Source organism: Pogoniulus pusillus, chromosome 16 (genome assembly GCF_015220805.1).
Source record: "Pogoniulus pusillus isolate bPogPus1 chromosome 16, bPogPus1.pri, whole genome shotgun sequence".
Taxonomy (NCBI): Eukaryota; Metazoa; Chordata; class Aves; order Piciformes; family Lybiidae; genus Pogoniulus; species Pogoniulus pusillus.
This window is the reverse complement of record NC_087279.1, coordinates 16,530,436-16,554,931: the sequence shown is the minus strand read 5'-3', so window position 1 is coordinate 16,554,931 and position 24,496 is coordinate 16,530,436. Positions and strand designations below refer to the sequence as shown.

The following is a 24,496-nucleotide window of genomic DNA, read 5'->3' as shown; positions in this document are numbered from 1 at the left end:
AATGTCTGGAGACAAATACGATACATGCGTTGCGTTGCAGAGCCATGGTTTGATCTTGCACAGATTAGTTGCCACCTGACAAACACGGGATTATTTGTTATCTGTGTTGCAGGAACTGCTGAAGATCCCACTTGGAAGAGGCGTGCTCCTCCAGGCGCTGGGGGCTACAGCACTACCCCTCCTGACGAGCTGATGGGTCACGGCCCTGATTCTGCCAGCAGATCAGACCAACCCCGGCGAGATGCCTGCAGAGAGGCAACACCAAGTTCTCATCACAGCCTGAACTGTGTGTAAGGTACAAACGAAGTAAAGAGCGTGATTACTCTGCATTATTTTAAAGCATAGAATCATGGAATCAACCAGGTTGGACGTTATTTATCCCGTTCTCTCTTCATCTCGACTATTCAAATGTGGCTATGTGGCGATGTGGAGAGAGAGTGGCTGAGTTCAGCCATAACCCCGTTTTCAACCTGTCTGAAAACGAACATGTTTCTTTTTAAATGAGGCTTGTATGGTATGCTATAAACTGCCTCTTTTTTTTTTAATGGGTGTTTGCACTAAGCCTCGCTAAACAAGTTAGAGAGATGATTAACTCGTCTGAAACGATGCGGGAAGGTCTTGTCCCGGTTGCAAGTGCTTTCTTCAGCACATCTAGAGCTGCCCTGACTCCCTCTCCCTCACCAGCAGGGCTTGCAAACGGGGATGGGGAGGAGGCTGCACGGTTAAAAGAGAAGCAGTAATAGAAAGGGATGGAATTTGCACACTGAAAAAGGAACTTGTTTTGGTTTGGGTTCTTTTTTTTTTTTTGGTCTTAATGAGTAAGGAGTTATCCCAAGTTAGTTTCCACAGAAATGAGACTCAAGCCCTGGGCGGTCAAAGGAGGAAACCCAAAGTTCGTGAGCAGTTTTCTTGAAAATATTGGTTTAGTAGCAGCAGTGCTCACCCCCACACATGGCAAGGTTTTTTTTCCAAGACTTGTCTTCATTTTATAAGACCCTGAGGTATTCTGGGGGTCAGAATCAACCATGCAATGGAAGCAGCCATAGAGATTTGGCCGTGGTAAGCACTGTCTCCGTCCTCGTATGCCAGCCCACACGTGCTCCCCACCTGTACCCACAGATGAACCCGTTCTTTCCAGGACAGTACTGAGCAACTCAGAGCTGGCCATCCCCCCTTGCTCCCTTCACACCACAGATGATGCCAAATGGTAAGAAACAGGTTTCCAGGTTGATGATGTCACCTGTTAGAGCAGGGTATAACCTACAGAGAGCTTTGCCTGGTCTAATACAGGCCCTGCCTTGAAACCCATTAGGCAGCTGGCTGCTTTTCCATGTTTACAGTGCTTTTAAAACTTGCTTTTAATTGCAAAGTATTTCTTCAGTTAAAGCAAACAAACAAACAAAACATCCATCCAACAACCACAAAAAAAACCCTAACAAACAAACAAAAAACAGCCCCTCCCCCCCAAAAAAAACCCACCACCAAAACAAACAAACAAAACACCCAACCCAAAGAAACAAAAACCCAAGCAGAGAAACTGCAGTTCATCATCTGCAACGTGGCTGCCACCTTAGATTTGAAACTGGTTTAGAAACTTTAGCACACTTAACTGCATGACCTCCTCACCCCAAAACAACACCAGAGAATGAGCTTTTGTACCTGTGCTTTTTAATACTAAATCATTCACCAACTACTTTTTTTTTGGTCCTAGCCTGGTAGGTTTTTGAAATATCAATAGAGTGTTCTGCATAAAGTTTAAGCTAATAGCCCTACTGGCAACAATGACCATGTAATTTTTTTCCTCTCTCCCTATTAAAAGCAGCCTTTATGACATGAAGCTGGGCACAGGCACTTTCACCAAAAAAAAAAGGTATTTTATTATTCTTAGCAATATTCACCTTGGAGGAATATGAGGAAAGCATACACTTTTTACAGACAATATATAAACATGTTGTACATAATTAACAATAACTTAGTTCACTAATCCAAAAATAAGCAAAATAAAAATTAAAATAAAAACAGAAAATACTGAAGATTCTTTTTTTTTTATGCTGATACAAGTACAAAATAATTTAAATCTCGACTGCCGTTGTCTATGCTGCAGTGACTGACAATATATTGCACTTTGTCAACTGTATCAATAATCCCTGTCTTCCACCTCACATCCCTTTCCCCACCACTCCCCCTGCCCAAAATCCTACAGAAATTTGAGTTGGGTACAAATAATGTACAACTGTACCATTGTAAAAGGTAAAAAATAAAAAGGACCCAATTTTTATTTTTTAATCTCTGTAGATTAAAAATTCTCCTACCCAATTTAAGCTTTCCATTCATTACCACTTCTTTACAAAGTGCACCTATATGCCTATGCAGACCAGAAAAAAAAAAAAAATAAGGAAGAAAGCAGGATTTTCATGGCTGCTTGGTTCTTAATTCATTATCAAATATTTGAATTATGTGTTTGGAAAAAGAATTAAACTTACATCCATTTTTATTTGTTTAATTGTTTGGTGTTGGGTTCATTTTGGTTTGGTTTGGTTTGGTTGTAAAGCAGGACTTTTGCAGTAAAGATAAACTGGCTTGATCCAATTAAAAAAAAAAAAAAGACAAAGAAAAAGGAAAGAAAATAAGAAGAAAAAAAGAAAAGGGGAAAAAAATAGGAAAAAAAAAAAAAGAAAACCCCCAAAACAACAATCAAAAAAGTGAAAAATGAAACCAAAATGAAATAAAAAAGCTTGTCACAGAGTTAAGCTTATGTGGTTTACATTATCAAACCCCTCTGCTCATGGGGGGGGGTATTTTCATCAGAAGTATAGCTAAATATGTACACTGTATGTTATACGGGAGCTTGTGTTCACGAGAGGCATCAGGCCATAACAATCAATAGAATACACTTCACATTGGCAATAGCTTTGTGCTCAGTCATTTACATACAATATGGTTTCATAATGGGAGATTTAGACTTTTTTTTTTCTCCTTTTCTTTTTCTTCTTCCCTATATAAAATACTGTATGGAAAGCAAACGTTCCCCTTAGGACGGTGCTTTCCCTTGTCTCATCAGCTGTCCCTGCATCTGGGATTTGACGGATGTGTGAAGCTCAAACTGATTGTCTCTCTCTTTCCCCTCTCCAGTGATTTCAACCTCATTTCTGCCTTTCCTCCCTGTGAAGTCCACCGGGGCCCTGGATGCCTGAGCCAGCACAGGCGCTAGTGGGCTGTGTGTGGACGTGGTGGCCACACTGCCCGTAAGTAAGCTGCCCAAGCAGCTAATCTGCATTTTTTAAGCAACAGCTGCCAACACAACAGAACAAAAATGCTTCAACCTCTTAAAGCCTGCGAATGGGATGCTCTTATGCCCTGTGATGGTTTTTGCTCTGCTGGAAGTTAGGCACAACAGTTTGGTAAAAGTTTGCTATCTCACCCCTTGCTAGTACAGGATTGCCTCCCTCAGCTTTATTCCCAACAGTTTGTCTCATCTTGTGGTCTCTTTTGAGGAATGGGGAGAGGGGCTGGTTTTTCATAAATAACTCGTTCATTTTGGGGAAAAGAATGAAAAAAGTTGTGTCAAAATCACCACCGTCTTGGGCACATTAAAAGTCCCCTATTTTAGCTGCAGGCTTGCTTCATTCCCCCTGCCCCGAGTATTTTCCCCTTCATAGTAGATATTTTGGTGTAGAAGGTAGATGAGGCTGATGCTAGGGGGCTGCCAAATATGTTTCCCCCACCGTCTCCCTCGTTTTGAAGGCAAGTTTTCTTACAGGCTAGCCATTGCAAATAACGGCATAAAAACATGCAGTCAGAGGGTTGAGGCTTTTTGTGGAAAATAAGAGCAAAATAAATATGAATTTGTGTCTGATTTCATTTTTAAAATTACATTTTTATAAAGATGTCCTTTTCTTTTTCTTTTTTTCTCTCCTTTTTTTTTCCCCCATCCCAAACAAAGTCCACGATAGAAATCCAGCATGTCTGGCTTCAAGGGAGCCGATTCCATCCTGGGAGGCTGCTTATATCTCTTTACAATATTCACAGTAATAACAAAGAGAGAAAGGAAAGCCAGTTCCGAGCCTTTTCCTTCAGCTTCTGCCACCTTTTGCTTCCTGCTGGATGGACCATTAAGTATCAAACAGGTGAGTTCATCTTTCTTATACCTGAGGGGGCAAAGTGCATTACAGGCACCACTACACATTTCTGCAGAAGACCCATCATTTGCAAGTCCAGCATTAAGAGTTAAACCAGATGGGAGCAACGATCTCTACATTCTCCTTTTGGCAGAATATTTCCTTACTTGGCTTCATCTTAGGCAAAGCCCCATGTTCTTTGGGTGGGCCTCTTGGTCATCATGCTTTATCCCATGGCTGTAACCATGCTGGATGGGTGTGGATGTCCAAATGAGATGCTGGAAGATGGGTGGATGGGGGTAGGTGTTGGTAGGATGTGTCCAGAGTGGCTGAAAGGTGGCAAATGCCCCATGGGTGCCATGTGACTAGCAAGGGCAGCAGCACTGAAGGGAGATGATTTCTCCTGCATGCACTTGGACAGTTCCTCAAAGCACTCAGAGCCTTTCTTGCTTTTCTTTGATTTGTTGGACATTTTCCTATTTCTGGTCTGGATTCCTTCCTTTTTCATGGTCAGAGGCCTGTTCACCTGCAATAAATGAGAAAAATCAGGCTCATGCAGACAAAATGACCTTATTGTGCAAAAACGAAAACATTTGGACAGCCCCCATGTGCTTTTCCTGGATGGAGACCTTTTTCTGGCCAAGAAAAAAAAAAAATGGTGTTTCTCTCTTCAGAATTTGTTTATGTTGATTTGTTTTATTAAACCACACACACACAAAAAAACCCTAGACGTGAAAAACAAATCGAACTGAATTTGGCAGCTGAAGAAGCTCTTTCCCGTAGGCTTACCCTCAGCCCTCATTCACTTCCTAATAAGAGAGATCAAACTAGAAGGCACATGTTGACCCAAAGTCAGTCCTAAGACATGAGCAATCTTGTACCATTAACCTCTGTTACTTAATAGTTTATAAGCTTCCAAGTGATTCCTGCTCAGAATTAATGTCTTTTAAAATATCTATAATCAAACAAAGCCTGAGAGATAGTTTTTAAAACATATTTAAAATCAATATGCCCCATCAGGATTCATTTTTGCACAGAGCCCCTTCCAAATGTCCTCTGTGTTTGTGGGGGGAACACACTTAGTTAAAAAGCACGCCGAGTTAAAACCCAAGTGTGGCAGCTCTGTTTTGCCCAAGCATTAGAAGCCAAGCTAATACATTGTAATGTCATTGAACTTAGCATCACTATGCTGACAAAGAATGGCTGCCACTTCCCAGGGGAACCTTAGAAACAAGGGAAGGAATAAAACAACAACCAAACCCCTGAAACCAATAAAAGCCTAGTGTACACCATGCAGTTAAGACATCAATCCCAGCTAGGCAAGCAGCGACAGATGAGACGAGTAAATACTCACATTGTGCAGTTTATAGTAGAGTCCACAGGCATTACAAACTGGGTCCCCGTTTGCATTACGTCGCCATAAGGTCGTGGTGGTTGTCTGACAGTTGGCACAACAAGTCCCTGCTCTCCTAGCCGCTGACTAACCAAAAGAAAAAGGAAATTTCAAATGTAAGCAGCAGCAGGAGGGAGATCATAAGAAAGGTCAGGTTGGACTCAATATTCAGGTTTGAGTACAGCTAGCTACCGAGATTTTACAGAGTATCGTGGCTGAGGAAACCTCCTGTCGGGTTTACATTTTGTAGCCCTTTTCGATTAAATTCAAGTGTTCTCTTTGGCAGACAGCACCCTGTGTGCAGGAGAAGTACGGAGGAAAACAATGTATCTCTAACTCAATGAGCAAAAAAATTGAGAGGGCGAAACATCATCTGATTTAGTCAGGTTTTGCTTTTGTAGGATTCTAGAATGCATAATGCAAATGCTGGCTTGTTTGGGTTTTTTTTAATTACCGATTTAGTTTGTGCCAAATGTTGGGAGTAGGTTTGAAAGAGGGAATGGTCCGAAAGAATGTGATTTTTACCCCTACTCGGCCTTCTAAAGATGGGCACAAAGGAAAACTAACTGCATTACTTAACTGGGTGCAGTATTTATCAGAGTCATCACTGAAAATTCAGTTTCCATTTACAAGTGAAAGGGAGAAAACAAAACTGGCTCCAACTTTCTTTAAATACTTAGCAAACCAAATTTCATGCCTTGCAGCAGTGATTCTGCTGACCAGACTGCTGCTTCTATCCGTACCCAGTTCATTGGCCGACAAGCCCCCAAATAACGACATAAAAAAAATGGAAGGGGAGTGCAAGGCAAACTACATAAAAATCCACCACCCTTTCCTAAAATTATTGTTCTGCTGAAACCAAGATGGGGCAAAAGAGAAACACTCAAACGTTCACCCACCTCCCAAAACAAGAACGGTAGAAAAGTAGAACGGCAGGCAGACAGTAATTTCTGGAGGGGCCCTTGTCTAGCAGACCCCACAATAATACTCCTTTGTGCAATTGTAGTATCCTATAATGAGTTATGGATGGACTAATTGCACCCCGTGTTTCGGGAAATAATTTTGTATTAGAAGAGAGCTTCTTCTCAATGTACTCAAAACACAGCCCATTCTGTGCAACTGGATTAGTGCTGAGGACTCAGTATTTTCTCTCCTTGAATTAGCAGAGTTTACTTTCTAATGCGTATCAATCGCAGTGATTTCCCCAGGGTCTGAATATTTTTGCATTTAGCAGCCAGGAGACATAGGATGAAGCAGCAGTGAAGCTCAGGTCAACATGCAGGGCAAGTCTCTGAGCAGAGTAGGGTCTGGAGTGGTGGGGCTCCCATTCAGAACTTTGTGCACCCCACTGCCTGCCGGCTCTGCCAGGCAGCTGATGCCGCTCAATGCACAGACTGACGCAGCTCCCGAAAGGGGTAGCACCAGTTCTCACTTGCGCCTGATGTATACCATGGCCCTCTAACTTTCCCAAAGCAAATGGATAGCTCAGCAGTGCCGGGCGAGAATCGGGCCCTCAGAAACTCCTGTCTCAGCCCCTTACCTGCTCGTGAGAACAGGCAAACAGAAGAAAGAAAGGGTGCCCCGTACTACAAGTATGCTCATGCAACCCAGACGCAATTAATGCCAGACGTCCTAACAGTGACATTATTAATATGATCACTTTGCATGCCATATGAACTAATTCCCAAAGATGTCCATCTCTTCTACCCCACAAACAAACAAAATAGAGAAAAGGGTGCACTAAACAAAGCTGTAAATCAATTAAAACATTAAAATAACTACACTGAAAAAAACCCACACCAAAACACTCTCTAACGTCCCCCAGACCCCTTGCAGGTAGCTAGGCACAAGTTCCCCAACACATTGGAAGGTGGAGACCCATGTTTGCATATTTGAGACGGCTTACTGGTATTCAGCTATGCTGCTTAACTCTATGGCCTGTCCCATTCAGACTAGAAAGCACTTGAGCCCGAGAGACGATAATGTTACACTGTTGTCTTAACGTTTTTCTATCTGTCAGTCACTTTTGAAGGCAAGTCATTAAGAAGCTTGCATAGTTGAAATTCTGACTCTGGACAGAAATGTTCTGTATCCAATCCCAGTGTTAGAGCAGCAATGCCAATTTTCTGGACTCCAAACCTCATTGAAACGCGCTAAGGGACATTGAATAGCTAAGGGACTTAGCTATCATAAATCATGAAGCTTAAAAATAAATGTTAAAAAAAATTAAAATACTTCATTATTCTTAGCATTTTACACATTATTTGTGGAGTAGAGTGTATTAGAAATTTCAAAACAGCAAGCATGACTGGCAAGGCTTGCCTATAGAAACTCTCTAAAGCTTTTAGAGTCAGGAAACAGATACACAAAGTTTCCTTATCTTTAACGTACAGATATCCGGATAGGAAACTACTACCAGGAGCTTAGAAAGGACATTTTTTTTTAATTACTCAAATGAAAATACAAAGTATAGGTGACTCCATGGAAAAATAATAAGGGTTTTTTTTTTTTTTTTTGTTCTGTTTTTTAATAAAAAAATAAAAGAAGCACTAAAAAAAAAAAAAAACAGTAGGGGATTGTCTGGGGAGGGAACCAATATTAATATTGCCTGAGAATATAAGAGTGAAAATTACTTCATGGCTTTTATACAAATAATTATTAAGTAGAGAGCAGTAGCTTTGGCTCATCTGATTTGTTTTCCTTTTTGGAGCTGGAACTTTTTTTTTAGTACATGGTGGAGGACATTCAAAACTCATAACCCTTTCACTCCCAGAATGTGCCCAAAACATCCCAAGAGGCCCAATGAATAAGGAATTAAATTAAAAGCTGTCATCTGAGGATAGACGGGGAGATGGATACTCGATATCCCACATGCATTGTGAGCGGCAGGGAGGCTCGGGGCAGAGGCGCGCTTGGCGGGCTCAGCGGCAGCGCGCACTGGCTTGTGCTGGGGATGTCGGGGGTCAGAAGGGGGATATCTGCCCCGAGGCATGGCAGTGACTTCGACGTGACTGACCGCCCATGTACAGTACAGCTCAGCTCCACACAGGGGAGCAGAGATGAGACACATTTAACTTGTGCCTGCGTGTGGTCCCTCTTTCCCTAACTTATATTCCCAAACCCAAGAGAAAGAGAGACACCTACCAGCCTTCGCTTGGGTTTAATGAGAGGTCGGTTTTGACCATTCATTTTGTGGTAGAGCCCGCAGGCGTTACACAGGTAATGCCCGGTGCCGTCTCTTCTCCAGAGAGGGGTAGCAGTTGCTCCACAGTTCACACACTCTCTGCCTTCTAAATGGAAACACGAAGAAACCGGATTTCTTTCTTTAAAAACAAATTCACAAAAGCTTTTTGCATTGTCCTTTAGGCATATTCCAGAAGTCAAAACAGTTCAAGCATAATCAGACAGCAGTGACATCTACAGCACATGCAGCAGCGTTTCGAGAGTGCCCAAACTCCAGCGAGTATTTTATGTCATGATCAGAAATAGGCAGCTCTCTCTGCAAGGTAAGAGTGACACTCTTATTGTGCTGGATGGAAGTTATCATTTCAGTAACGAGAACTCCCTTAATCTGCACTGAGCACTGCTCCCCTCCCACATGTATTGCACTCCCGAGGGTTAGAGCCCGTGTTCTCCTGCCACAAATACACATGTACACGTATCCACACGCACACCTGCAAATACACAAGGTGTTAAGTCAAAAGAAGAGGTTTTCTGGAATTCAATCTACGTGAAAGTACCTGGCTTTCTGTGCTTTCCTTTTTGTTGCAAATACTAGAGGATGAGAAAGCAAAGCTGAGCAGACAGAGAATGGATACAGAGTGTCAAAGGCTCAGTTATGATTTTTGTCCTAAAGGCAGAGAAACGCTGTTAAGGCTGATCTTTGAGAAAGTTCCATTTCACTCTGGGAATTACTGTTAAAACCCAGGCTTTTCTATTCTGCGATTTTCCAACAATACAGCTTGGGTTTGGTAGGGAGCAATTTATCTTATTACTGCTTCATTATTAGTTTTAGTAGCACAACATGGGAAACACGGCATTGTAGAGTGGCTGTATGAAAACCCAGCATGCAACTCCTAGATATGTGTTTCTGCCTCAGAAAGATCTCTGCTAAAAGTTCGTTTGCCTCTGATGGTTTGAGGGCAGGTCTGCTTAATATAGAATCTCTCTTAATATAGTTTATGCAAATCCTACAGTATTTAACTGGAGAGGAAATTCTTCTTGCTAATAACTGAAGCAGGCCATGTTGAGTTCAGCAGGGCTTGTGTCTCCTTTAATCTAGGGAGTGGGTGGCTTTTAAACAACACAGCCTAGAGTGAAAAATGAGGGGAGCACTGTGGTGATGCATTTGCAGCTTTTGTCCCTCCTAGGGCAGGAAGCTGCAGGAGTCGTGGTGTCGTGAGTCTTAGCCTTCCTACAAAAACAGAGTGGTCACGAACTTTCCCCAGTTCCTTACACAGGGGGCTGCCTCACAGAAAAAAAAAAAAAAAGAAAAGAGCTCCTTTCTTCCCTCCTCTAATAAAATTGTCGGCAACTACGGGATCAAAATTTAAAACTAAAATGCTCAAGCTGCCTTTAGTTACAGAGACCTGGATCTTTAATCTGTTTCCAAACTCGGAAAGCTCAAGCTGCCAATTGCTTTTACTTTCTGCTCCGTGTACTACTGAAAAATACATAATAAAATAACCATGTTTAAATAATGGCAGAGAGAGAATGTATTTTTTTTTTTTCCCTTAGAGAAGGCTGATGAGCCTGTAAAATAGCTGATATTTTTTGTGGCAAAAACTCACAGGAGATCACATTTCTAAATAATTGGCTGCGTTAAAAATAAATACATGTAGTGTGTTCAGAAACATGTGCAGTGATGGATAATGATTCACACACAAGCACATTCGCAGTCATTTGTTTTTAAAGGGCTATATAAATTCAGTGCCAATATACTGTGGCTCATCTCCTTCCATTGCTGAGGATTCTACTAACCAGGAACTAAACAAACTCCCTTAGTTCATGCATCTAGTTGTACACCGAGTGTGATTCTAGAGGGGTGTCAAAATTTTGCCCATCCCCTAGTTTCCTGATTTAGGACTGCACTTTTAGGAAGCAATGCAGGAGGGACTGTGAACAAGGGAACGCTCTGCAGTCAGTCGTTTGGAAGCAGAAAAACGTCTAGTTCAGGAAAAAAGCAAAACAACACAAACCCCAAACGCAGCAAACCATGGAGTGTATTCCAGTTAAAAGGCAGGCTGTCGTTAAATAGGACTGGACACCTTAGTCTTTCACACTGGTATGTAAACTATATTTGAACTTTTGCTCCTGCAGAGGTGAAGCAAGTAAGGCCCTCTGCGAGGCGAAACGGGCCGGCCGGCTGAGTTTCACTTTCATCCTGCACTGGGGCCTTGGTTTGTTAGTAATGACGAGACGTTGAAATTATAGACGCAAATATACCTATCACTAAGGAGTCCCCACTTGTGATCCGTGGAGCTCTGACAGCTTTAGGGGAGCAGGACCGGGCCTGAGCCCCTCAGCTGGCCGAGGTCAGCTTTTCTCCCAAGGAAACTTTTCTTTTCTCTTATAAATCTCTTTGTACATGCGATCTGCCAGCTCACATCGCGCCACTGCTCCTGCCCCTCGGCCCCATCTGAGTGCCCTGAGGCCAGCGCCTGGTGGCTCAGCAGTCACTGTGGATGTGTGCTGGCACTCGCAGAAGCCTGGCACAAGCTCCATCTCCTAGTTTAATACCCCAGAAAAGCAAGATCAAGCAGCACCTGCCCTTCTGTCTCCGAGGGAGCTGAGGCAAGCACCCAGCCTCGCAGCATCTTGCAACCTCACCCCTAAACCGCCAGTGAAGACCCCCAAGCAGGCATCCCCCCAGCCCTTCCATCCAGGGAGCAACGGGGTTCCAGCGCGGGCTGCAGCACTTACCCGAACAGGACCTGGCCTTGCTCCGCGGCTTGGGAGTGAAGCTGGACGCGGGGCCTCCCAGGAAGCTGCCGGGGTGAAAGAGGCTGCTGCTGTAGTCGTGAGCGGCTGGCACGTAGGAAGGGTAGGTGGGGATGGGGTGGTGTGTGGAGGGCTGGGCCCCCATGCTGGTGAGGCTGCTTCTGAGCGGGCTGGCACTCTCCATCTTCATCCCTTCTGACAGCGACACTTGGTACTTGATGCTGTCTTTGTCCTCCTGCCGGGCCCCGGTGGAGGACGAAGGAGAGGCAGCGCTGGTGGAGTTGGGGTCCGGGGACACCTCCTTGGGAGGGGTCGGGGGGAAGCCGAAGAGATGAGATCCGGAGTGCGAGGCAGGAGTTAGCGAAGACACAGAAGCGGTGCTGGACGTGCTGCTGCCGGGGTACACGGAGATGGCGCCCGGCGCCCCGGCTGCCGAAGGATGCAGAGGTGTCTTGGTGAAGGGGTTGACGGTCCAGGGGTTGTGGTGATGGGCAGACAGTGCCGCCTTGCTGCTATCCAGCCAAGGGATCCCGGGGCTATGTATAAGATGAGGCCGGCACATTTGACTCCCGGTCAGGCGAGCTGTAGGAACACAAGAGCGTTTGAGATCAGCGTAGGGTGGCTCAGCCTAGAGCGACTCTGGGAGGTACCCCAGCTCCCTGCCCAAGCAGCTCCTCAGCCGGAGGGGAGCCGGAGGGGAGCCAGGCACGGCGGGGGAGATTTCACAACCCGGAGAAGAGCAGCCAGGCTGGCGCAACAGCCCCTTCCCTATCCCTTCCAAGGGAGACAGCAGCCATCCCAGAGAGAAAGGCACCTTTTCCTCCCGCCCCACCCCTGGGATCCCTGGCATAAGCAGCAAACCCTTTTCTGCTCTGTCCTCCAAGACGCGGCAGTGTGCTCTCTCCAGCTCCTAAAAACACCCTCAAATAAAATCCATTGCTGATTTGAAACGGTTTGTATTTTGCATCCGGGAAGCAGCCGTGTCTGAAAAGTTTTAGCCTGTGCATACACTATTTCCCCTTCCTCTCTCACCTCCCCCCCGCCCTTTATTTCCCTTCCCTTCACCAGTCCTTGGTCATCTCTAGGGTTAAAATCCACCCGTGCCGCCCTTTCTATCCTGTTTTCTTAGATCTCCTTTCCCCCTGGCTCCAACACATCGAAGCGGCCCCCGAGTGAACCCCCTCGTCTCTGCCGGCCCTCACAGAGAGGCCCAGGGAGTACATACAGAGGCGGGCAGGGAAGGGGCCGGCTGTGCCAAGGAGGGCAGCGAGTGCTGATTTACCGTGTGCCTGGCTGTAGGAGACCCTGGCCCTGGCGTGGGCGGAATTGGCATAGTAGGGGTTGCCCTGGGAGTCCAGGTGGTTGAAGAAAACGTCGACTTCATCCGGAGGTAGGAGCTGCGCTGGTTCCATGTAGTTGTGAGCCAGTCCGGGGTGGTGACTCTCGGGATGCTGCCCGTTGAGCACGGCATGGTGGGCCATCCAGCGAGGCTGGTCCGTGGCCACCTCCATGGCCTCGGGCCTCCCCTCCCACCCACCCTCGGATCAGGAGCGAGCGACGCTCGGTGGGTGGGGAGGTGGTGGTGCTGCTCGGGGAGTAGCTTTTGGCGTTGCTGGTGACTCTTAGGAGATGAGGTGGCTTTTCTTAAAAGGAAAACTGCCGGGTGACTGGAGCGCTTCCTCGGAAGGATAGGGGAGGACTCTCGAAGTCAGCGTGTCCCTCTGTCAACAGGCGGGTGGCCGAGGCGGGTCCGGAAAGCGCCGGGGCAACACCTGTAGGGAGAGACGGGAGGGTTTAGCAACTCCGCTGCCCTGGGGTGAGCTGCCAGCCTGGCCGGCTCCTTTTCAGGCGGTGCATGGATGTGGAGGGGGAAACAGAGCCCCTCCCCCCTTTTAAAAATATCATCTCCCCCGAAGTCTTCGAGTTCTCGCCTTGCGCCCTCCCAGCTCATTGCCCCACAAAATAAACAGATCCCGTTTCAAACTCTTTACCCAAAAGGAAAAAAAAAACAGGGGGGGAAAAATGGCCAAAAGATGCTTTTTTTCTCCCCGCTCTCGCTACAAACGTCAACAGGAGTTTTTCCAGCTGGCTTCAAAAGCACAGTAAAAAAAAAAAAAAAAAGAAAGGAAGAACGGCAGATCCGATATAGCGTAGTACTAGTGAGAGCTCCGACTGACACAAAAGGAAAAGGAGGGGAGAAAGCGGGAGGAGGAGAGACAGAGAAGGCGAAGAGAGGTTAGAAGGGTGTTTAGCGAAAGCAACGAGTGTCCCAGGCAGCGACCACCCCCCCGCGCCCCACACTTACCCAGCACGGGAGGCTGGTGCCTCGGCAGGGTGGGTGGCGATGCACTGGAGGATGCGAGTACCGCAAAGGGGGGGGGGGGGGGGGGGGGGGAATTAAAAGCAAGGACGGAGAGGGGGGGTAAAGACAGCGGGGAGGAGGAAAGGAGGCTGATGGAGGGTGTTACTCAGATGGCAAAGCCGCTGCTCTGGCCGGCTCGGTCCCATCCCCGCGCATCCTATATGAGCGCTGGCGCCAGCTGGCCGCGGCGCCGCAGACGGGCCGGGGCGCGCAGGGCTGGCGGCCGGGCCAGCCAATCCCGCCTCCCCACACCGCCCCCAACCGCACCCCCGGCCCCAAACCGAGCCGGCCGGGGGGGGGGGGGGGGGAAGGGAGGGAGGGAGCGCGGCGCAGACCCCCTCCTCCGCCCCCTTCCCCCGCTCGCAGCATCCTCGCCCGGCAGCGCCGTAGGGGCTTTCCCTAACCCGGGCGCTGCACGCCCCTGCGGGGCGGAGACGGCAAAATAAGGGGGGAGGGAGGTGGGTGTCCAGTCGGGGTGTGCGGGGACGCTAGAATGAGGGGTGCCGGAGCGGGCGAGCGGGGACGGGGTGCGTGAAAGCCTAGGTGGTGTGGCTGGTTCCGTCAAGTGCTGGTCGACTGCGGAGCCACAGCTCCCAGAAGCTGAGGGGATGGAAACCAGCTCTGGGGAGATACCCTAACTTTCCCTCCATCAGGCACAGCATCACGCAGCCGGGAGAAACCCCAACGTGGTTGTTCCCATCACGTTAGATTGAAATAACTGTCTGAACCGGGAATAAAACAAACAACAACAAAATAACAACAAATACATGCGAAGCTCCACTCTAGCCGCGGGGAACGGCAAGACAAGAAAGGCCTGGGCTGCGGGGCAGGGACAGACCCAGAGCCCGGCTGCTCGGCCTCCAGCGCTCCGGGCGGGCGTGGGGCCCGACTCTAGTCTCCCCGATGGGGCTGCCCTGCTACAAACATGGCTTTTTTTTCCCCCTTTCTTCTTCTTCTTCTTCCTTTTTTTTTTTTTTTTTAATACATCCACACAAAAAAAAAGAGCCCCAGACCCCATGGGTTTTAATATTTACAATTATTCGTGCGCTCTGGGCCGGTAAGGAAGCACAGCCCGAATCAACAGGCGTTTTCTGCGAAGTTTGCGGCATGGCTAAGCTGTAGCTGGGGGTGCAGGCTGGGCTCTGCCACTCCCGAGGATGGGGCTAAACCTGCCCGCTTTGGGGGCAGAAAGCAGTAATAATGGGAAAGTTACAAGCAACTCCCCAGAGCGCGGCCGGGCACTGCTGCGGGTCCCGTTTCCTACGCGCTTCTCTCCCATTCCTCAGCCGAGGCTTTTGGGGCAAAAGGGAAGTCCTCATGGTGATTCCTTAAACCTCCAAGCTGGCCGCAGGGCTACGAAACCGCCCCTAGCCCAGGGAGAGAGGCTGCTATTGGAGAAAAAACGACCCCTCAGCCTGCCGGGCTCTGGCCGCGGCTCCAACCCGACGACTGCTGGGGAAATAGCCGCGGGAGCCGGACGGTGCTATGCGGCTATTCCTGGCCCCTCTGTAAGGATGGAGCAGGGGGGAGCGGGGCGACTCTGGGGATGCTGCTGCTGCCCCCCCAAGCCGCCCCACCGCCAGCGGGCAGCGCTGGGGGATGGGAGCAGGAGCCAGCCTCCCCCCGGCCCGGCCGCCCCAGTCACTACGACGCCGGGGCTCTGACGTCACCCGTCACTGCCAAATTCGCCAGGAAATGATTTTTTTTTTTAATAACAACAATAATACTAATGATGACGATAATAATAATAAAACTCCCTTTCCTCGCTGCGAAGCCCGTCTGCCCGTAGCGACACGAGACTCCTTCCTTAACTATTCTCCTACCGCCACCCGTTGTCCTTCCCCAAACCTCTCGCGAGGGTACTCCAGTGTAGCCCCCTGCGAGGGACCCGCAGTGCAGCCTGGTGGGGCGAGGAAGCGTGGGCTGGGGTCTCCAGAGGCTAGGGCAGGGGAAGCCAGCATTGCTCTCTCCCACTTTGGTCTGCCGGCCTCTACCCAAAACAGGGGCTGCCTAGCTCATCCTCACCCCTGGCCCTTTGCCCTCGGGGCTGCGCGGCGCCGGCACCGCGGGGGCCCTCGCCCCACCCCACCCCCTCTGCCGCAGCGGGGGTCGCAAGCGGCGAGCCGCGCGTCAGCTCCTCCGTCGGCTGCCGGGCGCGGAAGGGGCGGTGGAGTCGGCTTCTCCCGGGACGGGCTGGTTGGCTGGCCCGGGCAGGCCGAAGACAGCCGCTGGGCCGGGCTTGGCGAGAGAGGGGCTGGGGCTCAGCAGGATAAGTGCCCCCCGCGCTGCGGAGACACTGCCCGCCACAGAGCCTACCCGGGTGCCTTAGGACGGAGGTGCCAGAGAGGAAAGGGAAACAAAGCAAAAATAACAAAATAAAAAGGAAAGTTAAAAGGAAGGAAGAGAACCAAGAGAGCTTTCTGAAAATCCACCTTCTCCCTCCGAAACAGGTTTTTTTTTTAATGCACCAAAAGCCCACATCAAAACCACCGAAATATATCCCCCCCCCCCCCCCCCCCCCCATGCCGGATATTTATTTAATTGAAAGAAGAATGAGTATAAAATAAACACAGGAGTTTGCAGGTAGGACCCCACTGCGCTTCGCTTTGCCCACAGACCGGAGGCTGCCGGGGCACACGGTGCTCAGGGGTCCCTCCTGCTGCAGCTGAGCGGCGGCCAGGCCGGGATCGTCTCGGCCCCACCAACTCCCGGCGAAGTCCAGCGCCTCGCTACGTCCTTATTAATTATTACGGATGTTTTAATCATTGCCCGGCCGCCATCAGCTTGGAGATGGGAGGTTTGTTTTTTTTTTTGTTTGGTGGGGGGAGTGGGGTGGGCTGTTTGTTTTAGGCAGGTGATAAAATCGCAGTTAACGAGCTGATAATTCGTTCGTGTTTGTTTTAAAAGACAAATTGTAAAGATTAATCAGGCGGCTTGATTTATGGCGAGGCAGACCCCTGCTCTGCCCGGCCAGGACTCCCTGAAGTCCCCGTCTCGGGTTACCCGGGGGCCGGCCGGTGAAGCACAAACAAAAGGGGCTGGTGGGCAGCGGCTCCGGCCGCTCTGCCTCGAGTCGGGCCCCCGCCTGGCGCCCGCACTCTCCCAGGATAAGGCGTTCGGCCGCCCCCTCCCCGGGGTACTGGCACTGAGGCCGGCGCCTCTCCCCGCACCCAGCTCACGTTTTGTACTCACCCCCAAACACCCATTAAAACCCTTTGTAAGGTAAATGACCCCTCCAGCAAAGATGAACGATTTGTGCTGAGGGAGCGGTTTAATTCCCGCGGCTAAGACATGAGGTTTCCTAGCCAGCCGGCTGGCGGGACTTTATTTCCCTAGCTTGTCTTGTCCCCGCGTTTGCGTTTGGCGAACCGACTGCCGGCTCCGGTCTGGGCCGCTGAATGCCCCGGCGGCACGGCTGAGGTTTGTAATTGAATTAATTCACCCACCGGGAACGGCAGCAACCCGCGCTGGCTGCTGGAAGCCAACAGCTTAGCTCCGCTCCGCAGCCTGCTTCACACGGCTGGTTAAGCAGCTCTCCCCTCAATTTTCTGCCAAGCCTCCGGGGAGAGGGGCCGGCGAGGTCAGGACGCTGCTTGCTCGCCCACTCCGCTCCTTCCAACTCCCCATTTACCTCCTTTCCCCCCTTTCCTCCTTTTCCCCACTCCAGACACAACGGGCTCCGCGTATATTTACTTCATTCTATTATTGTATTTGCTTTTTTTTCCTTCTTTTTTAATAGGGGAGCTTCCCCAGATCTGGGAGCACAACTGGTTATTTTGATTTGATTGACAGGTGATGTCATATCGTTAAAGGAGGGGGAGAAACGACAACATGTTTTAGCAACAGTTAGTAGCGCTATGTGATGGAGTTGACACCTATGCCAGGGTAGAGCGAAGACAGAAAACAAATCCCCCCGGCCGTACACGCTGACGATTTATTTGCACGCCCGGGAAGGGGTTTTTGCTTTTTTCCCGATCCTAGGTGCTTAGCTCTCTGAAAATATGTACCTGCGCCACTGGGGCTGGACTGGGTGGGACGCGCAGCTCCCGGGGCACTTTGTTCCAGACATTCCCTCCCTGCGGTGCTCCTGGCGACTTCCCCAAGGAAGGCTTCCCCCCCTCTCTCCTGCCTCCCGGTGAACAGAGACCCTTGGGGTCGAGACCACCCGAGGCGGTCGCACAGCGTTTCCCCCGCTCCTCTACGCCCCGAGGTGCCGCCCGCGGCGGCCGCAGGGAGGGTAGAATAAACTCCGCGATAAGAAAAAGGGAGAGAAGCGCTGAGCCCAGCGTTGGGCCGACGGTGCCAGTGGGGCGAAGTGTGAGCCTCAGGGTGAGCCAAGGAAGGGAGGGGGCTGGGAGGGCCGTACCGCCCCGGCCCCCCACACCCCCCCCCCCCACCGCCTTCCACCCAACCCCGCCGGGGCCGCGGCAGGTAGAGGACCCACTAGCCGCAGCGAGCAGGTCCTCCGCCTCAGGTATATTTCCTAGGGTGTAATTTTTTTGGAAAGGGGAAGTTCTTGTTTTCTGCCTTTCTTTTTCTGTTTCCCTCCCTCTGGCCTTGTCTCCGTTTTGCTTTTCTTCTCCCCCGGCACCCCGTCCTGCGTTACTAACTCGTATTAGTGGCAGCTAATAGGGTTATAAAATGACACAGTTACCTCTTAACCACAAGACCTTATTTAAGCTGCATTAAGTGGGGGGGGGGGGGGGAAGAAAAGACAGCTCGGGGAATAAACCACTGAACGCTTTTTTTTTTTTTTTTTTTTGGTACATATTGCAGGAGCCTGGTAGCTGTTCCCCGTCCCACAAACGATTTTCGCGGCATGCGTCGCCCACCGTGGGAGCCCTCGATCCTAGCCTCCCTCACGGCTCCCTTCACCTGTGCTTTGTCCGCAATTTGCCCATTCTCCCTCGCCCCCGCGCAGCCCCGCAGCCGCTCGGCTCGTTAGGCTGCAAATAAAGGGGAGGAAAAGCCTCAAGTCGACCCCATCCCGCCCACAAATACGCCTTTTGTGCAAGTTCCCAAGGAAAAACGCGCGCGGGGGAGTCGGGGGATGTCGCACACGCACAGCTTTGCCCAGAGAAAGGTATAAACATTTTTTTCAGGCCCTGCCAGGACAGATTTCGTTCGCATGAGATCGCTCTATACTGATTTTTTTGTTTGTAGCGTTGGTTATTATTTTTTTCATTATTTCTTTCCTTTTTTTTTTTTTTTTTTTTTACCTTTGCAAGTTTGTTTCGGGGTCGGCTGTTAGAGAAGAGAGAAAAGAAGCCGATCCCCCAAGTTTGATTTATTTCCCTCAAGCAAAATTTCGCCGGGGAGGGACCGAACCGGCGCCGGCGAGTGGGGCTCGCCTCACGCCCTGTGCTGGCAGCGCCCGAGGTGTCTGTCCCATGTGGCCTCTGAGAGCCTCTGGGCAAGAACCAAGCAGAGGTTCGGACTTCCGAGGGGGGAAAAAGACCCACCATCAAAAAAAAACCAAACAACCCCAAACCCACAAATAAACAAACAAAAATACCCCACACAAATCCAGACTGCCTTTGATAAAGATGTTCCATGCTCTGAGGAATCCCCAAGACCGAAATCCGCACCCCACTTAGCTAAATCGCTTCTCATTGAAAGTGCCTCAGAACCAGGCAGGCTCCGCTTCCTGGCTGCTCCTACGTTTTGGGTTTGTTTGGTTTTTTTTTCCTCCTTGTCTTGCAGGCTCAACACTCCAAAGCAAAAGGAAGATAAAGAGGGGAACTTCGCACATTAAAAAAAAAAAAAGAAAAGAAAAGAAAAGAAACTTAAAAATAGGCAGAGGCGGGTGAAGGAGCCTGCGGAGAGGGAGCGGCGCGGTCCTCGATGTGGCTGGGTAATTTTAAATCATGCAAAGCCCCGTAAGCTGCCGCACGGGACTGGGACGGAGAGGACTCCCCGGCAGGCAGGTGCAGGGAAGCGGGGCCGGGCCCTGCCGCCTTCTAGAGCCAGAACAAACCTTCGCATCTCTTTTTCTTGCTTGCCTTTTTTTTTTTTTTTTTTTTTTTTAATGCCCAAATCTGCCAACAATGGGAGCCAGGAGATAGGATGTAGCTGTGGGGAGGGGGAGCGGCCCTCTACCCACCCCGTCTCCGGAAGGCTCCACAACTTTCCAAGATGGAGATTTAAATAATTACCTCGGTCACAATGGCAAAGGAAAAAAAAAAAAGAGAATACAGACACAAAAAAAGCCCCCAAACCACAACAAACCTCAGACCCAATGGCCGCTTCCCCGCGGGGTGCCGGTGAGAGTTGCGCCTCGGGCTCGGCCGAGCCGCGGGCAGAGCTAGCGGAGCATCCGCCGTCCTCGGGGCCGGCGAGAGCCGCACTGGGCTCAGCTCGCCACTGCCGTGGACGGGTGGGAGAATCCGGCGCGGGGGTTCTGTTGGGTCTGCGGGCAATTTTTTGGTATGTTTTAAAACCATGCCAGATTTGTCCCCAGAGAAAACTGTCCTGAGCGATGCGCTCCGGCAGCAGGACTTGTATTTCTGCGCTGCGGCGGCGAAGCCGCGGTGCCGATACGCACAGCCTCGGGGCCGCGCAGAGCAGCGCAGCAGCGTCCCCTTACCTTGCCTCTCGCCTGTCCACGATTTTCTTTCAGTTTTCCCGCCGGTGCCTGGAAAGTGCCGTTTCTCTTCAACCGCGAGGCCACGCCGCGGGCCAGGGAGGGGTCGCCGGCCGCGGGAGTCCCCCCGCCTGCCTGCTCCCGGAGTGGCGGCTCTGCCGCGGGCTGTGGGTGTGCGCAACCAGGCGGAAGGGTGCCCGAGGTGCGCGCTGCTGAAAACTGGCAGCAGTCTTCGTGTTGAACCCTTTTTTTTTTTTTCTTCTTCTGTCCCTTCCCTACTTCCCCCCTTCCCTTCCTCCCACCTCCCTCCCTCTCTTTTCCTCTCTCCCTTCTTTCCCTCCCCTTCTCTCTCACTCTCCTGCATTCAAGGATGGCACAGCGAGCCACTGTGTATTTATGTACATAATAAGGCAGCTCGTCCCCTCCACTTCATTTGCATCATTACAATATCTGTACAAGCACATCACATTGTCTGTTGCTTGCACCTTTTGTTACGGTTGCTGTCACAGTCTACGCGACTTGACTTTCATATTTTAAATGAATTGATATTACACCAACAACACGCACTCACATCACCGGCTCTGGGAAGCCGGGCTCGGGTGCTCTGGGTGCCACAGCCCCAACCTCTCCCGGCCACTCGCTTCTTCCACTGCATCCCGAGGAAGGTGGGGTGGGGGGGATCCGCTTTGTAGGATCGTATAAATTATTCCGATTGTTACTAATTTTGTTTCCACTCCACAGTGAAGGGAATGTTTGGGATTTTTTTTCTCCCCCCCCCCCCCCCCCTTTTTTTTTTAAGCCATTGACCAGCTTGGCTTTGTGTAACCCCGTGTTTCTGCTCCCCTCCCCCCCCTTCTCTTCCCAAACTTAGTCTTTCGGGGTATGCACCTGCACATAAGAGAGGCAGCGGAGAAGCTGGAAGAGGCGCAAGCGTATGTAAGGTGACGATTCGATGTTAGAGCTAGGAAGGAAGCGGTGAAGGACATATTTCTCAGACCACTGGGAAATCCAGCCAGGACGAATGGGTTCGGAACTGATTGTGCGTCCCAGCCCCGTCTCGGCACCCCTCACCTGCTGGGTATTCTTCTCCCCGTGCGTGTGTGTGTACGGAGCTGAGGGATCCCCTCGCCAAGCGCTCGGAGTTTACGGGAGGAGGGGGGCGGCGGGCACCGGGGCCGGTTGCGGGGGGCTGCGGTGGGCCGCCGGGTTCGCGATGAAGCGCTTAAGGGGCGATTCCTCGGGGAAACGATGGGGGGAGGAAGGAGTGGGGGTGGCGAGCGAGACCCCCCACTCGCGACTACGGGAAAACCATATTAACGGAAAGACAAAGGCCGGACAGTCCGGCGAGGGCCCTCCGGGAGAAGGGGAACGAAATACGGTTCGGGAAGGGAAGGAGAAAACTTTCGCGGGAGCGGAATTACCATCATAATGGAGGTAAAAATGTGAGCAGGGGAAAGGGGAGGGGGAATCCTATTCTACTGGCATTTTCTGTCTGTCTTTGTGATATGGTTCGGGGGAAAAAGGGTCCTTGATATGCGGCAGATAATTCTTATCAGCCTCACGCAGCCCATTTCCAAAGTAAGTGTTTTAATTACTCCTTCTGTACTACCCTTCATCCTTTGAGAAGAGATACATCGACAGGTTTATGCAAGGGAACAAAATACAAAAGAATGCTGTATTAAAATATATACATACACACACACATTTTTTCTCCCCTTGTGCCCAGGAAAAGGGAGACGCTGTCGCCAGCCGCACACTGGGGTCGCCCCTACACAGAACGACTCTAACACGAAGAACTGTCGCTCAGGCAGAAAAACTATGGGAAAATGAGTGTTTGAAGACTGCAGATTTTTTTCCAGGCGGGGACAGACGGATGTGCCCAGGCGGTTGCATGTAGGGGCTGAACCCGGCGGAGGCGCAGGTCTGCCCGCTGAGGCTTCCCTTGCTGCTGACCCTCAGCCGGCCGGGCTGTCCCGGGGCCAGAGCCAACCCCACAAGTGCCATCAGAGGCATTTGGGGTTGGAGCGGCACGGAGGTGTGTGATTTTTCCTTCATGCCGGCTAGAAGAGAAAGGTGTTTTCCTCTGCTGTTGAGTTTTCGCACTAAAGATGTCATTTGGAAGTCTGGGAGGAAGGGGGGACGGTGCTTCACTCACTTTCACGGTAACAACCATATTCTACATATTGAAAAATATGGTCGACAGTGTAGACAGTGGGGAAGGTTTTGGTTGGGGTTTTGGGTTTGGTGGGGTTTTTTTTGGTTCGATTTTTTTCACTCTAAAAAAAATAAGAAAAAATCCACCAACCTAACCTTTTCAATATTGATTAAAAAAAAAAAATAGGAGAGAGAGAGAGAATTTTAAAAGAGAAGAAGCAGCAGCAAAAGCAGGGGGAATATAGGCTCAGCAACTCTCCAGGTTCGCTTCCTTATTATTACTATCCAGGGGTAATTTTTCATCTCTGCTAGCTAATCTTTGTTCCTTGTGAAGATAATGAATAGCCCAATCCTTATCTCCTGGGCTCCTGGAGGCTGCTGGAGAATGGGGTTGAACAGGGTTGAAAATTGGTTCCAAAGTGCTGCTGAATAAATGGTGTTCCTTATCTCTCGCTTCCAGATTATCGGAACCCTTTCAAAACTCACACAACAAATACAGCCACCGCATCTAATGCATCATTTACCAGAGCAGATCTCCGCGTTTGATCGGCAGATAGGCAAAATCTATGTATTCCTTGCTGTACTTAGCATGCATGGATGTGGGGCTGTATGGATGCAGGGTGCCCCCAGGCCGGGTCTGGGACACCCCCGAGGCTCTTAGCATGTCTGTGCTGAGGTCTCTGTGGAGTGAGGGAGAGTATCCTCTGAGTGCCCCAAACCAGGGGCAGCGAAGTGGGGACAGAAAACCTTGCAAGGTGCTGCTACATGATGCACTTTGAAAATTTTATTTCCTCCACTGGTGGACTTTCAGGGAAAGGGAAAGAGGTTTTATCATCACCCTGGGCATCCCAGGCACCTGCTTGTACTACACTCAATCCTGCACCCACAACCAGAACCAGTTGCTGTTTTCAGGGGTGCTCAGAACCTGCTACCTCTGAAAACCACTTTTAGGTTCAGCAGTGCCCTAGTTCTGCCCCATCCTTTAGCAGTCTCAGAGCCAAGGGGGACCCCAGCCCATTTCCTCCCAAATCCTGACAGCCCTGTTATGGAGCCCAGCCAGTCCCCTGGGTCCTGGTTTCCAGCTGTCACAGTCAGTGCCAGGTGATCCTCCCACATTCCAGCCATGGGCAGAACAGGGCACATGGCGCAACCCAAATTTGGGGAGCAGCTGGTGAACCTGGGGGAGGAAAAAAAAATAAACTCCAAAGAAAAGGAGTCTTTTATTTTTCCTGGAGTTAGTGTGACATCTGGCCCTCCCACTCAGAGAAGTTTTCATTAAAACAAAACAAAACAAAACAAAACCAACAACCAAACAAAAAACTCTACCCAAACAAAAAAACAAAACTCAAAACAACAACAAGAAACAATCAAAGAAAAAATCCCAAACAAAAAACTTTTCATGATCTTTTTCTTTTCACTTTTCTTGTCCTTTTCTTTCTTTCTTATTCTCTATTTTGTTTGTGCTTGTTGGTTGGTTGGTTTGGGATTTTTTTCTGTTTCTTTTTTTTTTAATCCCCCCCCCTCCTAAATAGCTGCATAGCAGCAAATATTTCACAGCCCAGCTGTGTAGCCTCTGACTCTAGAGCAGGAGATCCTCCAGACCCAAGCTGGGAACAGATACCTCCTCAGTTCTCACTAGCATATTCTTCACCCAGCAGTGCCTGAGCCTGTGCCCAGGTACCAAATAAAGTGGCATTTTATTTTCTGTTGCTGCAGCAGACCCCATGTCTGGAGTGATGCCCTGTACCTCCAGCCCAGGGATGCAGTGAGATTCTGGGCTGGGGACAGAACATCCACAGTGTCCCAGTCCCTTCTGTCCACTCAGCAAGGCTCATCCCTCTCCTATCTGAAATGAGAAACTTCAGTGGGAAGTTGCAGGCAAGCAGCACCCCCGGCCAGCCTCTGCCTATGCTCAAGAGTTTTGCAAATGTTCAACTTGTACTAAT

At 49.8% G+C, this 24,496-nt stretch overlaps 1 protein-coding gene and 1 long non-coding RNA gene across 5 annotated transcripts; one reads left to right on the top strand and one right to left on the bottom strand.

Annotated features, from left to right (window-relative positions):
• Window positions 1-2,699: 2,699 nt before the first annotated feature.
• GATA2 (GATA binding protein 2) lies at window positions 2,700-13,834 on the bottom strand. 3 transcript variants are annotated; one of them, XM_064156790.1, is made up of 6 exons: window positions 13,757-13,834; window positions 12,734-13,223; window positions 11,434-12,033; window positions 8,656-8,834; window positions 5,473-5,598; window positions 2,700-4,644 (listed from the first exon to the last, which is right to left on the bottom strand). In XM_064156790.1, the coding sequence occupies exons 2-6, from the start codon at window positions 12,960-12,962 to the stop codon at window positions 4,345-4,347; spliced, it is 1,434 nt and encodes a 477-aa protein (XP_064012860.1). In that variant the 5' UTR covers window positions 12,963-13,223; window positions 13,757-13,834; the 3' UTR covers window positions 2,700-4,344. The 3 variants fall into 3 exon arrangements, with proteins under 3 accessions (XP_064012860.1, XP_064012861.1, XP_064012862.1); XM_064156791.1 differs by having other exon boundaries at window positions 8,656-8,801; XM_064156792.1 differs by lacking the exons at window positions 2,700-4,644; window positions 5,473-5,598; window positions 8,656-8,834 and adding an exon at window positions 8,866-9,185.
• Window positions 13,835-18,570: 4,736 nt separating this feature from the next.
• Window positions 18,571-23,795, top strand: LOC135182556 (uncharacterized). Of its 2 annotated transcripts, XR_010305242.1 has the most exons (5): window positions 18,571-18,896; window positions 19,517-19,667; window positions 21,268-21,488; window positions 22,123-22,558; window positions 23,011-23,795. It is a non-coding gene; the product is annotated as an uncharacterized LOC135182556 (long non-coding RNA). The 2 variants fall into 2 exon arrangements; XR_010305241.1 differs by lacking the exon at window positions 23,011-23,795 and having other exon boundaries at window positions 22,123-22,648.
• Window positions 23,796-24,496: the final 701 nt, after the last annotated feature.